Raw genomic sequence first — 18,402 nt, forward strand, 5'->3', positions numbered from 1 at the left:
TTATGTTACCTCGCTATCCCCATATTCATAGTCAGTTCCAAATGTCCAGTTTGACCACTTGAATTGTTCGGGAAAGCCCTGCTAAAAATAGCGCCGATAACGTCACCTGACTAGGCAGTAAACGGTTTTCAAAGGGGCCCCAAGAGAGGGGCCGTCAGGCAACTACAACTTCTTAGCGCACTATGAAACCAAGTAATATGCTTTCTAAGTCCGTATTCAAACTTATTGAACAATAATTATTCATCATCAGAAGTTAATTGCACACTTGCCAATATTCAGAATTTAAATTTATTTAACTTTAAACATATATTTGTTGCCAATAAAATTGAACAAGGGATGGGGCACTCCAGTTTTAACAATTTATCACAGCCTCCTCCTGTTATACATTTACAATTAAATGTCAACAATGATAATAGGCATAAACATAAAGTAGATATATATAAAAAATATATAATGAATTTAGTACCGGAATGTGACCGGTGCATATGGTACGGGGCTAAACACCTTCCCTCAACCATGGGACAAACATTTCTGTATCCCTTTTCAAATGTTTACATAAAGTGCATATATGCAATGACAAACTACACGCGTATAAAAAAGAGAAACGTTAGTGAATTTATTTATTAAATTGTACAACTCAATGTCTTTGGCCAATTTCTTTTTCTAGACCATGCATATAAATGTATGTATACTCTCTTTCCCACTTTCACTGTCTCCATACGCTAACACTAAGTAAGTCATATTAGCCATCACACACAATAAACTGTATGGCAAAACCACTACGTATACATGTAGAATATGTGTCAGCTATGGAAAGTGTTGCAATACTTGATAATTATTTTTTTCAATACTGTACAGAGATAAAAGCATACTTGTAAATGCACCTTTTTTATGTTGAGACAACTTCTCTTTAATCAGTTCCTTTTGTCCGAAACAGAAGTCGTAGTTATCGGCAGCACGCGCCATTTTTACAACGTAATAAAAGACCCCNAATTCTTTATAGAGAAAAGGTTGAAGTCAACATCATATGAAAACATGAACTGTTGAAAAATTACGATTTAAAAAAAAAAATATGCGTTCCTATTTACTGGAAGTAGGTTCTCCTTCCTCAGTTATTCATCCTGGTCCGTCATTTTGACATTACGTAGCTTTCTGACGAAGAGCGATTTTTTTTATATATTGCGTCGTCGCGCCAGCGGAGGCCGGGTATTCATATTAGTTCTAATTTAAATCTTGCATGTCAAAACAAACAAAAAATCGTTTAATTTAGCAATATAATTAAATCATACAATTTTACTGATCCCGGTAATGTTATAAATTATGTAAATCTAATAGCGCACGTATCTCATTTGACCCCGAGTACCGAAAGAGGACAGAATAGAATACGCCCTGGCCATCACAACAATTATCCCTTGGAGGGCCTCGTGGCAAAATCAAACTAACCAGTCACTTATCCCTTCCTTTCGCATAAACCACTGTATAATTATAGAAACACAAAGTAAACTCTCTCCGATAAATGGCCATTAACATATTAAACTAAGTTCATCTGTGTTCAAACTCACACAATGATACTACTACTAGCGAGGTTAATAGTTTTAGATATTTATTCATTACATAAACAGCGCTAGCATTTCTGTCGATAACCGGCAATCCGGAAGAGTACATGCACCGTACCACGGAATTAGTCCGTGACCGTACTAACTGCTAGGGGCAGTTATTTTCTCCTTTGAATACTTCCCACCTGCAATAATGATTCCGTAACGTACCCCTTGCGCTATCTTTTGACTATTTGTCAACTTTTCACTTCGTAGCTGACACGGTACAACACTTTTCTTTCGCTTACTTCACATGGCCAGTCATTTTGTTTACAAAGAAATGGTGTGCTATGCGCATGCGCTAGTAGAGGGAAATCCCTGAACAAAACGTTGGTCAGACAGGTAGAAATACCGATGATTATCTTAGATTTAATCATGTTTATGAATCTATTTCCGCCAAATCCGATCGTTATTTTCCATAAGGAGTCTCACTTAATATGTTTATGTAGTATTTGAAAAAAAGACACAAAAAAGTTACTTCAGCGTGATGCCCCTTTAAATATAAAACCAGGTGAGCGATACAGGTCCAACGGACCTCTTGTTTGTACTAGCCTTGTTAGACGTGTATAAGTAGTGTTGGTTGTCGTCATAATCTATTTACAATACAGGTGGAGTTGGACGGCCGGGTGGTGGCCTTACCAGACATAGAGGGCTTAGTCATCCTCAACATCGCAAGCTGGGGTGGAGGCTGTCTGCCCTGGACGTTGGACGAAGGTCACCAGCAGTTTCGACCACCAAGGTATGCTTCCATGGTCAACTAATAATTCTGATTTAGGTGATGAAACGCGATCCTTTCGTTTTGTTGGATCAGCAAGACACCAAGGTACAGTTGCTTTTAATGACTTGACATCGCAGGACTTGAACAGGAACCACCATGACTGACTGTTCACATTTAACATTGTAATATTTATGTGAAAACATGTCGATGCAATTATGTCCAGTGAGCTGGCGTGGCCCAGTTTCCACCAGTAGGTGTCGACAAGCATTACGGCCTGGGTTGGCCGATCAGACGTGTCTGCGATGTGATATGTTGGAGATTAGAGTGGCATAGCGACCCCCAGGCATCACTCTCGGGGTGTCGATGTCCTCCCCGACATGTGTGTGAGAGTGTCTGGTCTCCATCACCCAGCACAGATCATTATCTCCCCACATCCCCCAGTCACACCGCACTCTGTATCAATCTGAACGTGGCAGTGGTGTAACGTCCCCGAAGTCTGCCACGACTAGATAAAATATTAAAGTAACATTCACTGTTTACGTCTCGTGACAAGTTGTAAAGAAGCCCTGTACATCTCGACATCTGTGTCACGTGTCTTTAGTGTCACCCTTGCTGTAGGTGCACTCACCAAGGGAGACAACTCTTATAAAACGACGTAATGCTATATATTGACACTTTGTAGTAGTCTAGGTTGTAGTACTAGTGTTGATGCTGTTTTTACCAATTTGAAATATAGGTTTTAAATATGTGTAGAGAATATTTTTAGATCATATTGTCAATTTATATCGATATGCGAGTAAATTTAGGCAATACATAGTCAGCAACACTATTTCTTCTTTTCATAGCTGTAAAACCTTAAATAAATTAATTTGAGTAGCCCTTTAAACATTTGTATTTATTTATAACTCACCGTTGTTGACGTCATATCATTAGTCTACGACTACTATTGACGCAAACGGTCGTTCTAGTAATGATGCAGTCGAATGTTCTAGAACAAAGCCGCCATTATTAACTTAACCGTCAAGGAAATTTGAATGTGTATCAGTGATAATAAGTTTGCCAGTTTCCCTTTGTTGTGTAGATCCCCAATATGTTCTATGTACGGAAGACGCTGAAGGAAGCAAGCGATGGTTAGTTTTATCGGCCTGTTATCGTGCTGATGCGTGAACGGCGCCGTATTTTAAGCAAGCTTTAATTCGCCGCGCCTTTTTCAGTATGTATACACTAATTGATACGCAGGTAGAGGTGTACATGTACGTGTATTCCAATCCTTGTATTGCAGGTACGACGATGGGTTGCTTGAGGTGATGGCCCTCTACTCTTCATTCCACATAGCCCAGCTGCAGGTCGGGATGGCAGCACCCGTCAGGATAGGACAAGCTAGGACCGTCAAGGTAAGGATACTATTTGCTACGACCGTCAAGGTCAGGATTAGATAGGCTGGGACTGTCAAGGTCAAGAAAGTACATGTTAGGACTCAATGTCAAGCTAGGACAGTAAATGTCAGGATAGTACAGGTTAGGTCCGTCAGGGTCAGGATAAGACAGTCTAGGACCGTCAAGGTAAGGATAATACAGGCTAGGACCGATAAAGTCGGGATAATACAGGCAAGGACCGTTAAGGCCAGGATAGAACAGGCTAGGACCGTCAATATCGGGACAATGCAGGCAAGGACCGTCAAGGTCGGGTAATACAGACTAGGACCGTCAAGGTCTGGATACTAGCCTATACTACAGGCTAGTACCGTCAATGTAAGGATAATACAGGCTAAGACAGTCAAGGTCGGGATAATAAAGCTAGGCTAGGACCGTCAATGTCAAAAGAGACAGATAAGGACAGTCATTGATAATTGTTTTAATGTAGGGATGTAACAGCCCTGAGCCGTATATACATTGTACATGTAAGTTTAGGAGATGAAAGGACATCCAAATGAGTCCCAGCAACTTATTTCAAAAGAAGTATTTTTTCTATGTTTTACAGATAACGTTACACGGGGGCAAAGTGCCGATGCAGGTCGATGGAGAGCCCTGGGAGCAACGCTATCCCGCCGAGATTTTCATATCACACCATGGACAAGCCAGGATCTTGGCTGCTGACACTTAGGGAAAGGTCAGCGTCTGGCCGTAGACACACGGGTCAGAGTCAAAGGTCAGCGTCTGGCCGTAGATACATGGATCAAAGCAAAAGGTCAGCATCTTGGCCGTAGATACATGGATCAAAGTCAAAGGTCAGCATCATGGCCGTAGACACACGGGTATTGTCAATCATTACCTCCGACATCAATGGGAAGGTCTGATTCATAAACGGTTTAATAACACGGTCCATCTTCCTTCAACCAAAGTTTCTTTGATATCTTCTTTTAGAACTATATGTTTGTCTTTCTATTGTGTACAGTAAGTTTTTTTTATATCTTTTAAATGTCTTTTTATGCTTCCGGTGCAATACAAATAAAAAATCCATTTTGTTCACTTACATTGTTATACGTATAAAACATTGACATTATTACTGACTTATAATGATATATATATTAAATTCAAGCAAATAAAGGCTGAGTCAAAATGTGTCATTTTGAAACTACATTTGAGTTTTCAGTAAATAACTCCTATTTAAAAAAAAAAATCAGTTCATATATAATAGAAATAATTATAAACAAATAGATGTTTTTGATGAAATTATAAGAAAAAATTAAATTGCCTAATCCATTGGTCTAACGTTTGTGTTAAGTGCTGCATTTTTCAAAAGCCTGTTCTACTAGTCCTAGTGCTACTGTTTTGTCTGGACTTGTCGAGCGATAACAAACTTATAACCATCCTGTAGACCCTAGCAAGTCAGGTGGTACATTGTATAACACTTCACAATTGTCCCTATCTGTACTGAAACCCCTTATACTAACAGTAACAAGTCGCAGGCCACGTGCATTTTTACTTTTCTTTCTGATATGTTTTTCAATAAACACACTTTTGCCAAAGGAACTGAATTTCTTTACGATTGATATGTTTACAATTACAACCACCTAAGTATAATGATTCTTTCATCAATATCAGAAATCCTATATACATATTTTTACAGTGATGTTTGAGAGATATAAAGAGAGAGAGAGAGGTATATTTAATACTAAAATGTAATAGAATAAAACTTTTGTACTCCTATATTCTCTGTACTGATTCGTCCAATAAATTACATGATCTTTCAATATTACAGATTGATTGAATTTGCTTTCTTAAATTGGTGTAATTATCTATAGAAAGATATACATATAAATTACGGAATGCTGACGTTTTGTAAGGGAACACCCAGAAGTGGACAAAGAACACAATAGGGAAGTAAACCCACTCAGAAAATGTGACGGAAGAATTAAGGAATTGTTGATTTTTATCTATGATATTGTATAATCTGGAGCTTCTGCTTAGTGTGCTGTCTGGATTGACGAAAACAACCAAATGTTGTGCCATTCCTGTCAACTGATGTTGTCACCAGCTTGTCTGTATTGTTACTATTTATTGAGATTGTGTATTCTATTACATTTTTATACTGTCGCTATAATGTGCTGTTTTAAAGTTTTTAGGGAGATTATATGTGGTTTTTATTTTTTGTGATTGGGATGTGTTATCTTTAACAAATTGAGCACAAAAGTGGGGGGAGTAAGTCGCAAAAAGTCAAAGTTTAAAGCATTTTTTGTTTTCCTTTTAAGTTTTAAGTAACATTTTAATTGACTTGTGGATATTTATATTAAATCTTTTTTGAGATCCCTCGAAAGATATTTCAAAATATTGTTAAATAGAAATATTAGACTATTAACGCGCTCATACGGCTGTCTAGCCCTGACGTCAAGTGAAGGTCACATTTTGAAGTTGAAAGTGAAATCAATTCGTTAACACCTCTGTGGGAACATTTCGTACCGTTTGCTGCATTGGTTCTCCATTTAAAAATCAATCAGGGTTTCTTAAAGTTTTACTTTTATGCAGTTGTGTAAAAACCTTTCCACTCCCAGTGTTTAGTGAGCTAAAAGTTTTCTGGATGATACACATGGTGTAACTATCAAACTCAGAACTAGTATATTTGTGTTACCCTAAATACCTGCTTCAGTATGCAATATGGGTTAAAGAGTCAGTGTATAATATATATTGTTATTTAGATCTTAATCATTTTAATAGTGCTGATAAGAAAATAAACTATTTATGGTTTGTTATGTTGTGTTTTTTCTCTGACCGACTAATGCTTTTAAATATTTTTGCTGACGTTATATTATTCTTAACTTCCATGACCATGATAATTCACAGTGTGATGTTGGTTCTAAGTTCGCGCAAACTGGATGTTTCCTATCAACACACCTTATAAGTACAAATACATGTATGTAAAGGACGACCCTGTTTTTCTGATAAATAATACCACTTATATTTCATCGTTTTGTGTGCACACTTTAATAACTTTCACCAGTGCGAAGCCAGAAATAACGAATTATGTTTCCCTCGATCTTCCTTTCGAAAATACTACCAGAAACGGATATATATATATATATAGGTATCATAAGTAATAACAACAGTCTGATCCAATATTGGCACTGGATCCGAACAAACAAATGTTGGTTGGATGCGTATTACTTAAATAGATTTACCGGTATGGGCAAAGAAGTAATAACGACAGTGCAGACAAAGAAAATTGTTAAATTTTCAGGGCAATCTGCCCCTTTATTAAGCCTATATATATATATCTCCCACAACCACTATAACACAGGGACCTGAGGTTTTGTTAACTCTATATTCGACCTACATTAGGGTGTTTAGATCAATTTTCGGTAAAAATGCCACCCCCAACGATGATACATGTAGTATACGCCAAGGAAGGAAAGCTCTCGATGTCAAAATATCGATCCCACATAACTTTCTTGCATCAAAAACAACATTTCTGATTGATGTACGAAAAAATGCTAAACATCGTTGGAAAGATGGACAATTTTTCTATTAAAAACCTCCTATATGACTGCCAAACCCTTTTTTTTTGGAAGAAACGGAGATCAGGTCTTCGGAACGAAAACATATTTTTCGTGAATATAGGAGGTTTTGAAAGAAAAGCTATTCATTTTTAGCTCACCATCATCTGATGGTGGGCTATTCAAATCACCCTGCGTCCGTGGTCCATCGTCCGTCCGTCCTCCGTCCTTAAACAATTCTTGTGATCGCTATTTCTCAAGAAGTACCAGAGGGATCTTTCTCAAATTTTGTATGTAGGTTCCCCTTGGTCCTAGCTGTGCAGAGCAATTTTAGAGACTGATCGGATAAACAACATGGCCGACAGGCAGACATCTTGGATTTTGATAGTGAAAGTTTGTTATCGCCATTTCTCGGGAAGTACGGGAGGGATCTTTCTCAAATTTTAAATGTAGATTCCCCTTGATCCCTCGTTGTGCATATATTGTTCTGATACTGTTCATAAAAACAAAATGGTATAAAAGAAGAACTAAACAGATCTTTCTCATATTGCAATGATCGATTCTATTTCTTTCACATTAAGTACTGTACTAGTAAATATGTGAAATGACAAACTCACTTTGAAGGTTCACTTCATACACATCAGTATTAAGTTTAGATCAAAAGTTACCTCAAGGTGCATTTACTGTTAACATGACTCGATCAAACAGATTAGAGGAAAGATGGGAAAAGATCGAACTGACAAAGAACTAATGAAGATGGTACAAAGGTGGGCGCCAAGATCCCTCTGGGATCTTTTGTTCAAACGGTTCTAGGCATATTTTTGTACATCAACTAGAAATGTGTTTTTTGATGCAAGAAAGTTAGGTGGGGTCGATCTTTCGACATCGAGTGTTTTCCTCCCTTCTCGTTTAAAACATGATCATCAATGGGTGGCATTTTTAGGTCACCTGAGACAAAGTCTCAAGTGACCTATTGCGATCGCCTTTTGTCCGTCGTCGTCCGTCGTGCGTCCGTAAACAATTTACATTTTCGACTTCTTCTCCAAAACCCCTGAACCAATTTCAATGAAATGTTGCAGGGACCTTCCATGGATAAAGGTCAACAAAAATAGTCGCCGGTTTAGTCCTAAGCCCCCAGGGGCCTGAGGGGCGGGGCCAAAAAGGGTTTAATTGACTAAAATTTCAAAAATCTTCTTCTCCAAAACCCCTGAACCAATTTCAATGAAATTTCGCTGGGACCTTCCATGGACAAAGGTCAACAGAAATGGTTGCCGGTTTAGTCCCAAGCCCCCAGGGGCCTGAGGGGCGGGGCCAAAAAGGGTCAAATTGACTAAAATTTCAAAAATCTTCTACTCAAAAAACCCTGAACCAATTTCAATGAAATTTTGCTGGGACCTTCCATGGACAAAGGTCAACAAAAATAGTTGCCGGTTTAGTCCTAAGCCCCCAGGGGCCTGAGGGGCGGGGCCAAAAAGGGTCAAATTGACTAAAATTTCAAAAATCTTCTACTCAAAAACCCCTGAACCAATTTCAATGAAATTTCGCTGGGACCTTCCATGGACAAAGGTCAACAGAAATGGTTGCCGGTTTAGTCCCAAGCCCCCAGGGGCCTGAGGGGCGGGGCCAAAAAGGGTCAAATTGACTAAAATTTCAAAAATCTTCTTCTCAAGATCCAGATATGGTAGAATCAAATACTCTTCATAGATGGAAGGGTCTTAAGGTGCTTTGCCGAAATTGTGAATTTCTTGACCCTGGGGTCTCACATTCCCCCCTGGGGAGGGGGTAAACTTTACTATAGTTTATATAGGAAAATCACATTTTGGACCAACATTTGTTTAATTTCCTTTGGAAGGAATTTAATTTGGGTTAGCATTATCAGTATTAGGTAGCAGTTTGGTAATAAGCACATATCAGCCCTGACTGACCCCCAGGGGCTGATGGGTGGGGCCAAAAAGGGTCAAATTGACTGAAATTTCAAAAATCTTCTTCCCAAGACCCAGATATGGTAGAATCAATTACTCTTCATAGATGGAAGGGTCTTAAGGTGCTTTGCCGAAATTGTGAATTTCTTGACCCTGGGGTCTCACATTTCCCCCTGGGGAGGGGGTAAACTTTACTATAGTTTATATAGGGAAATCACATTTTGGACCAATATTTGTTTAATTTCCATTGGAAGTTATTCAATTTGGGTTAGCATTATCAGTATTAGGTAGCAGTTTGATAGTATGCACCTATGAGCCCTGACTGACCCCCAGGGGCTGATGGGTGGGGCCAAAAAGGGTTGAATTTACTGAAATTTCACAAATCTTCTTCTCAAGACCCAGATTTGGTAGAATCAAATACTCTTCATAGATGGAAGGGTCTTAAGCTGCTTTACCAAAATTGTGAATTTCATGACCCTGGGGTCTCACGTTTCCCCCTGGGGAGGGGGTAAACTTTACTATAGTTTATATAGGAAAATCACATTTTGGACCAACATTTGTTTAATTTCCTTTCGAAGTAATTTAATTTGGGTTAGCATTATCAGTATTAGGTAGCAGTTTGATAGTATGCACCTATGAGCCATGACTGACCCCCAGGGGCTGATGGGTGGGGCCAAAAAGGGTTGAATTTACTGAAATTTCACAAATCTTCTTCTCAAGACCCAGATTTGGTAGAATCAAATACTCTTCATAGATGGAAGGGTCTTAGTTTAGGTCCAACTATAAATTCTCAAGACCCTGAGCACTATACGTTTCTTCACTCCTGAATCATTGGATAAACCAGCTAGGAGTTGGTAAACAATGTTGGTTACCCTTGACGTCATTCATTGGTCAATCTTCGAATTGTGACGTCAACAAGCAAGCGATATAATTGGAGAAAAAGGTCCCCAAACTCGTGATGGTTGGTTATCTTGTGAATGTACAATTTGAAAATTAACTTACTCCAGTTAGAGAAACATGATAGCTAGTCATCATTCGTTGGGAACATCTGTATAATACAACAGAGCTGACGTTGATGTTAATAACACAAATAAAACAGATGTATTCCAATACCATATACTAAAGGCGGACAACTCGGCTCACACATGAAATGTAGTCCTCGTTTTGTTTACCAACAAGTAATGCTGATTGATTTTCCACAATTATGTGTAATTGTCAACGTTTGTAAGATATCAGTTTTTGTTTGTTTGTTTCTGTTAACAATCTTGTTTTTCACTGCTTATAAAATCATTTAACTTAAGCAGAACAAATGTGTCACTTTAATGAGGTTCTTCACCGAAGTTTTTCACTGACAATATTTTTCCAAAATTTCACATTCCGAAAATAAAAGTAGGAGAGAAGAAACATCAATAACCATTAGATGTAGAAACAGAAGAATCCGTTGAAAAAATCACAGATGTTGGAGGAGATTCATGGCAATAAATTCACAACAAATATGTAGAGTACGTCAAGGCAAGAAACAAAGTAAAGAGCTTGGTGCGGAAAGCTAAAAAAAAAACCAACTGGAACTGGAACAAAATGTTCAATGTATTAAACAAAGCGTAGCCACATGGATTTGTCGGTTTGATTAATCATTTTGACATATGTAACACCTTTGTGTACATACGCTTCATTGTTCATTTGTCTTATTAAAGTGACAAAGTACGTACCGTTCTAGTCATCGAAACGTCACATAAACAGTTCTCCGGCTGTGCTACATGAACATTTCTACAAAACACATTCACCAACATCTAGAAATAAACATGATATCGATATGGTACATGACACTGCTAATACCCGTGTATAAGACGTCGCTGTATTATTGACGACATCATTTAGGAACACTTTCCTCCACGACCTTGACCCATTTGCCCCGGGCCTCCAATATGTCAAACACTTAAAAGAATTCCTGTCGGCAGTCCCCAAACTCCTTGTGTAAATTCTTACTGTTGGCGCCTAGAATAATGAACCCACCTGGAGGAAGTAAACACGAGTTATGTACAGTTAAACCTGCTAATGCGGCCATAAGTGTAAGGCGACCATCTGTTATATTATTCACATATGTGAAAGGTTCTCTTCGTAGTTCATCCGCTGCGACATATAAATTGCATTGGTACTTATATAATCACGTACATGCATGTTCTCAAACGGAATTGTATTACGCCTCTGACTTTAACCGAGTTTGGCTTGGCGATGACTGAGAACAAACCACCACACGATACATCAGGATTGTCATGGTATAAGGTGTCATAGCTTTTAGCATGAAATCGTGTAATATGACTTATTTTTTAGTCAGACTTCCAGGTGATGGTAGGACGTTGCAACGGAGGCAATATATAGAAAATCTAAGTTGACCTGAAAAAGCGTGTGTCACAATATTAAGGAGAACACATTTCATTATGTGATGAAAAGGATCTTCCACGGTGCTATTTTCCTTGAGAGTTTGACACTAGTCAAAGCATTTTGCATTTTAGTGAGCGCCTATCCTTCCTCTTAGACACACACATTACAATGGAAGACAATTCATGACTCGTGTCCTGAAGTCACGATTTACGGCACCAAGTCGCCTTAACGAGTAATATGAGTGTCTCTTAAAACAACAGCTCCCCGACCTCCTAAAATAGAGGCTTGGGATAAATACATCCGTAAAATATTTGTTTAGTGGTTAATGAAATAGAGAAACAGGCAAAGCGTAGGATGTGTGTACCAGGGCGCGTGATTCGCTGGATCTCTATGAAAGCCACTGCTGGTTGTAGGTGTCCGGAGCCTATGGCAAATGCCTACGCAGTCGTAACAGCCTGTTGAAGACCACCACATACACAATTTACGAATGTAGCGATATTGGTATGGAAAATACAAAAACACAGTTCACAGTGGAAATAATGTATTAATGTACTTTTCGAATTGCGATGTACTTTCTTTAATTGAACTGAGAAACCAGGTAATAAGATACCTACATATATCGGTATGTGTTTGATATATAGTGTGTAAAACACTTATCATTTTAATTCTAATAACTTGTCATCGCATTTAAATACCAATGTATATTATTTTAATTTCGACATTACACATTGTCACTACAATACCCCTATTTCTAATTACACAATCAATAGTTAGGTGAACGTATGAATACACGATATTCCCTATGATACTGACCAGTCGGTATGTCAGAGGGCTGGTCAGTTAAAAACTGACACGGGATTTTTTTGTAGACTCCTTTTGCCCTTGCCAGGTCGAGCATCCCGGGAGAGGGGTCAAGAGCGTCAATTTCAGTGATCCCCCCAACTTCTGTAACTAAACAGCAAAATATATCACAGGTGATATGATGGCTAGTTTAATTAACAGTTACCTCTACCGCCACAACGCCCACAGGTAATATGTTGGCTAGTTTAATTATAGTTACCTCTACGGCAACAACGCCGGTTCCTGCCGCTACATCAAGTATCTTCACCGACTTCCTTTGTTCTTCGTCAACTACACATGCTCCAAGACCGGCTGCCACGACGGAGGGTCCGCTTCGTTGATCGGCCCCATAATCCTTCACAAGACAAAATATACATTGTATTTAAATGGCAGATATGCATCATATAATTAGAAAGATAAATCTTTTGTAAACCATTTCTGCTAAATTCTTTACACCATAAATCCCAGTTGTAGTGGATGTACAAACACTCTTATTGCCGTTTAAAGATAGATCATTTTTCTTTCACAAATCTCCTTTATTGTTGTCAAAAGAATTCTCTTTCCGCAGACAATATGTTCGTTGATTCTTTTTCTCGGTTTCAAACTGTCACATTTATGAAGTTGACGTCAGGCTCGTGAATATGATTAAAATAAAACTGCAACATCTAAATGAGGAACGGAGCTCATGTCTGCGGAAGGTGATTACATTTTACGTCTATATAGGAGATTGATGAAAGAACAAATTATACAACCTTTTTTTATACCCACTAGAAATGTAATTTTTTATATGAGAAGAAGTAAGATGGGGTTGATTTTTCGACATCGAGAGTTTTCCTTCTTTTGAGCACGCCATCATTAGTCTTGGGTGGCATATCTCCGAGAGTAAATATAAACCCTCAAACGTAAAATATCACTCTGAACATCATTTTAGGTTCAAACATAACTGCTGTGTTCTCTCGTCTTTTTTGTAACAACCGGTTTTTGAAACTGGAACATTCACACTCTGAGAACTTGTTTACAAGCCACGACGAACATCACTCGCGCATCAGAGCCTTTGATCTCAAATTATTTAACTATCCCTGTAAGCAAGTGAGAAAATGCAACAATCTGTTTGAGATTCAAACCTAGGTTGTTACGGGATCTCTAAGTGTAAATGGGGATTTTTTGTAACTAGATAATACACGTCCACTGTATCAACACACGATAACACAATCAGAACTGAAAACATGGAGACACCCAAACAAATTGAATGGATAAAGATTTAATGTAATTCATTTGAATGTTCTGTACGATATTTTTATTTAAGCATAAAACACCCTCTTAAAATTACCAAACTTTCATTAGATTTTGACCGATCATTCATGAGTAATTGAAGCACATTTGACGGTTCCCGCCAATATCGCAAAGTAAAATCAACTGACTCGGCCGGGCATCATACTGGAAATTAGGTGATGCTGTTGCACAAATGGAACTGCAACCGGGCGGATGATTTTGTCCCTATATCTGACGGCGGTTAAGTTCTCGGCTTCCACAATCAACGGTGACTTTACCCCGTGAGATATCCCTCCACAGACCATAATTTGACATTGCATTAGCAATGCAATAGCCTGACCCCTCTGAACTTCCGTCAGCCGTACCATCATTGCAAGTAGTCGCGTTCAACCAGACTCTTGTTGCCTGCGCAAGCTACGCCGAACTTTCGTTTGTGACATCATAACGAGGCTTACCGAGATTTTGGTAAATGTTTTCATTGGTCAAAGGTTGACACACCCTTTTTAACTTTTGAAGTCAGAATTTGAGTGCCCCAAAATTACATTGAATATTTTACTTCATTAAAAAATTACCTGTAAGTGTCCATGTTTTCACTATTAACGAGAAAAATGTAAGAAAATGCTTCAAAAAGAATGATTTCATGTATTTTCATTGAATATTTTACAATAATTCATGAAGCTAACAAGGCTATTGATACAAGTCAGGCCGTTTTGCATGTTTTTTTCCAACTTCAGTCAGCCTTGTTGGCTTTGTGCTTAGTTATGATTTATTCAATAAAAATATATGGCATTATTCTGGAGATTTGACACATTTTCTTTCATTGATTTCGATAAAAGTGAATACACGGGTACTTAATGAATGCATGTATAGGTAAAAAAAAATAAAAAAAATCATTATTTATTGAAATGTTTTATGGCGTTGACATAACGTCCGGAAACTAAAGTAAAAACACTGCCCTCTGGTGATGGTAATTTTAAAGTACTGTGTTTGACCAGACTCTTTAATTACAAGTGATCAAGCGTTTGGTTGAACGAGACTAGATTGCAAGAGATTCAAGTTGACAGTAAATGGCGGAAAGCCAAGAGTATACCTTAAGAGTATACCTCAAGAGGTGTGACAAGATCATCACTATTCTGAACAAGTTTTTTTTTAGTATTTTATCACTTTCACTATGTGACATGGTACTGTACGCTGTCGAGTAACTTTAGACACCGGTTTGAGTGCACAGAGACCAAGATACTCGTCTGACCGGTTTTAATAATTTCATGCCAAGCAGTTAAATAATTGTTGCATCAGTATATATTGTGAACCCTAACACATATAGATGAGGAATCACGTGCTACTGTGCATGTGCAGAACCCCATGATGTATCACGTCATTATCCGTGAAAATACTTCAGTATGTCTGTTCATCATCATCATCATCATCATCGTACTGTTAAGTACGGTTAACTAGGGTCAAGTAGGGTCAAGTATTGTTGAATTTAGGAGTTCCTAGATGGCATCTAACCACGTTTAACTAAGGTCACCTACGGTCTACTACAGTCAACTACGGTCATACTCCACTACGGTCAACTAGATGCGTGACCGTAAGATGTGACCGCAGCTTGAAGTACATAAGTTTGTATACCAGGAAATGTTCGCCCTACGACGGTAAAATAAATGTTCGCTCAGTGTTAATTTCGCCCTCCACATTTGATAACTATGTAAATTATGTTATTTACAAATGTTCGCTGTTATGATAACTTGTCCTGGTATACATTACGAACTGAAATGGAGTCGAGATATACAGGTAACATTTTCCTTAGGTTTTTTAAGAAAAAAATGCATTCAGCTTATTAACTCCCTGAAATTATCATTTATGAAATTATTATTTCTATTGGATGATATGTTTTATGCATCCCCCATTTTAAAAGTAGGACACTGCTACTCACGTTTGGAAATGTTTAAGCAACAAACACCTGGGTATCGTTTTTTTTTTATAAATCTCGAAGTGACGAATGGAGGTATTGTGGTCCTTGTCCTTTCTATCCATCCAACTATCCGTCTGATAGTTTTTCATGAAAAGTATAAGTCGTAAGTCACTGTATAGTGGACACAGACATATCACGTGTTCTTCATCCTCTACCACTGTCTCACAATGAAAGCATGGTCAGTTGGCATTGCATAATCTGCGTTCAGCCTAACTATAGTAATATTCTCTTTGACATGCATAGTGGCAGTACATCCAACAGGTTTGATAGCCTATACTCAGACCTTGACATCAAGTGTAAATACCATCAACAGTAGTAACATTCAACATAAACCTCTTCATTTATCAACCCCAGTTAGAATTAACAAGAAGCGGTATACCAAAAGTAAGACCAAGCCCATGAGAATACTAAATATCAACTTTCAGTCTGTTTAAAACAAACAACACCTCCTACACAATCTCCTTGAAAGTACCAAGCCAGATATCATCATTGGCACTGAAACGTGGCTAATTTCAAACATCCATAATTCAGAAATTTTCCCCGATACTTTCAAAGTGTATCGTAACGACAGAAAAAACCCAGAATAATGTTAAGGAAGGGAGAGGAGTCCTTATAGCAATAACAAATGACTACATCAGCGATGAGGTTCCTGATTTATTACCAGATGACAATAACACAGAAATATTATGGGCAAAAAATAAAACTGTGGGCAAAAACACATTATACATATGCTCTTACTACAACCCCAAAACATCAAACGATATCAGCTTTGCAAGGCTTGATACATCTTTGAGAAGAGCAACTGCCCTAAATAACGCGGCACTCCTTATTGGAGGTGACTTCAATCTGACAGGCTGGGACTGGGAGCGAAGGATTATCAAACCCAAAACTAGCCATGTCCAAAATCACTATACTTTTTCCAACTTGCTAGATGATAGTGGTCTTGTACAGGTCATAGATAAACCAACTAGGCATTAAAATACCCTTGATCTCATAATCACAAATTTCCCTAATCAAATTTCCCATACTGAAGTCATCCCTTGTATTTCAGACCACGACATACCATTTGTTGAATTTGATATTGAACCCCGAAGAGTCCCTATCAGACCAAGAAATGTCCCCATCTATAAAAACTGGGACAGCATCAGATCAGACCTAGCAGAAATACTAAATTCTATCCAAACTTACTCTGATCAAGATGTAAATACAATGTGGGAAATCTTTAGACTCGGTCTGGTTAATTCCATCCAAAACCATATCCCCCACAAAACATCAAACCCAAACCAAGTCAACCATAGGTTACCCCTAATATCAGCAAATTATTGCACAAAAGAGATACTCTACAAAAAAATGTAAAAATTCAGGGGATGTCAACATGAAATCAAAATATAGGGAATTAAAACATCTTATACAAAAGTTATTGCGTCAGGCATATTGGCATTACATTGAAGGAATTATCTCCCCTCCAGAGACCGATTCAGACTACGGGACAGTGAAGAGATTCTGGTCCTACATAAAGCAGGAAAGATCAGACTTTGATTTACTTCTCTACTTCAGAGAAGCTCACTGCTACTCAATTTGAACAAAGATGCAATATCTCTGCAAAACCGCAATATCAAGTTATGCCAAATTTCACCATTACTGTCCAGGGTGTCTCCAAATTACTTAAAAACCTAAATCCTAATAAAGCAGCTGGTCCCGACAATCTCAAACCGAAAATCTTGAAGGAACTTGCAGATGACATAGCACCAATTCTAACAATCATCTATGAACGGTCTCTCATATCAGGGAAAGTTCCATCTGACTGGAAAACACCCCATGTCTCTCCCATATATAAAAATAAATGGTCCAAAATTCTCTGCAGAAAACTACAGACCAATTTCCCTAACCTGCATATGTAGCAAAATAATGGAGCATATTGTTGTCAGTAAAATCATGACACATGCTGACACAAACAACATGGATTTCGCAAATATCATGTAAAAGCCAGCTGATAGAGATTATAGATGATGTTTCCAACAACATGGACAGTGGCACCAAGACTGACATTCTCATCATGGACTTTTCAAAGGCCTTCGACAAAGTAAGTCACTCCCTCCTTATCCATAAGTTGAGGTACTACGGTGTGAGTGACATAGTTACCACATGGATAGAAGACCTGTTATCAGACAGGACACAGTCTGTTCTAGTTGAAGGTGAAACGTCTGAGTGCGTGAATGTCATGTCTGAAGTCCCCCAGGGCTCGGTCATCGGCCCTTCATTGTTCCTGTTTTATATCAACGAAATGTCAGTGGGTCTAGCTGCAACTGTCCGTCTATTTGCGGATGACACAATTGCCTACCTGGCTATCAAATCAAACAGTAATGTCCTAAAGCTACAGGCTGATCTAGACCTACTTGCACATTCTATCCTGACAAGTGTAATGTCATGTCAATCACTAGAAATAAGTCCCCTGTCAAGTTCCAGTACACTTTAAATGGTCATTCGCTCCAACATTTAGATGATGCCAAGTACTCAAGTGGGACACTCATATAAATAAAGTCGGTGCAAAAGCCAACTCCTCCCTAGGCTTCCTTCGTAAAAATCTTAAAATAGGTTCCACATCTCTCAAGGAAAATGCATACAAAGCCCTCGTCAGACCATCTCTTGAATATGCATGTACTGTATGGGACCCCTACAATAAGACAGACATCCAACAAATAGAAATGGTGCAACGTAGAGCTGCTCGGTATGTCACAAACAGGCACCGGAACTTGTCCAGCGTTGGTGAC

The 18,402-nt window shown here is 38.4% G+C and overlaps 1 protein-coding gene across 2 annotated transcripts in view; it reads left to right on the forward strand.

The window, feature by feature from the left end:
• The window catches only part of LOC110461131 (diacylglycerol kinase epsilon-like), a 36,182-nt gene extending 29,685 nt beyond the window's left edge, over positions 1-6,497 (forward strand). For both annotated transcript variants that reach the window (XM_021514459.1, XM_021514458.1), the window contains exons 9-11: positions 2,204-2,334; positions 3,596-3,707; positions 4,294-6,497. In XM_021514459.1, coding sequence (XP_021370134.1) covers positions 2,204-2,334; positions 3,596-3,707; positions 4,294-4,416 — 366 coding nt within the window. In that variant the 3' untranslated portion in view covers positions 4,417-6,497. The remainder of the gene's footprint in view (positions 1-2,203; positions 2,335-3,595; positions 3,708-4,293) is intronic.
• The last annotated feature ends 11,905 nt before the right edge of the window (positions 6,498-18,402 follow it).

The sequence above is a fragment of the Mizuhopecten yessoensis genome, unplaced genomic scaffold, assembly GCF_002113885.1.
Source record: "Mizuhopecten yessoensis strain PY_sf001 unplaced genomic scaffold, ASM211388v2 scaffold10573, whole genome shotgun sequence".
Taxonomy (NCBI): Eukaryota; Metazoa; Mollusca; class Bivalvia; order Pectinida; family Pectinidae; genus Mizuhopecten; species Mizuhopecten yessoensis.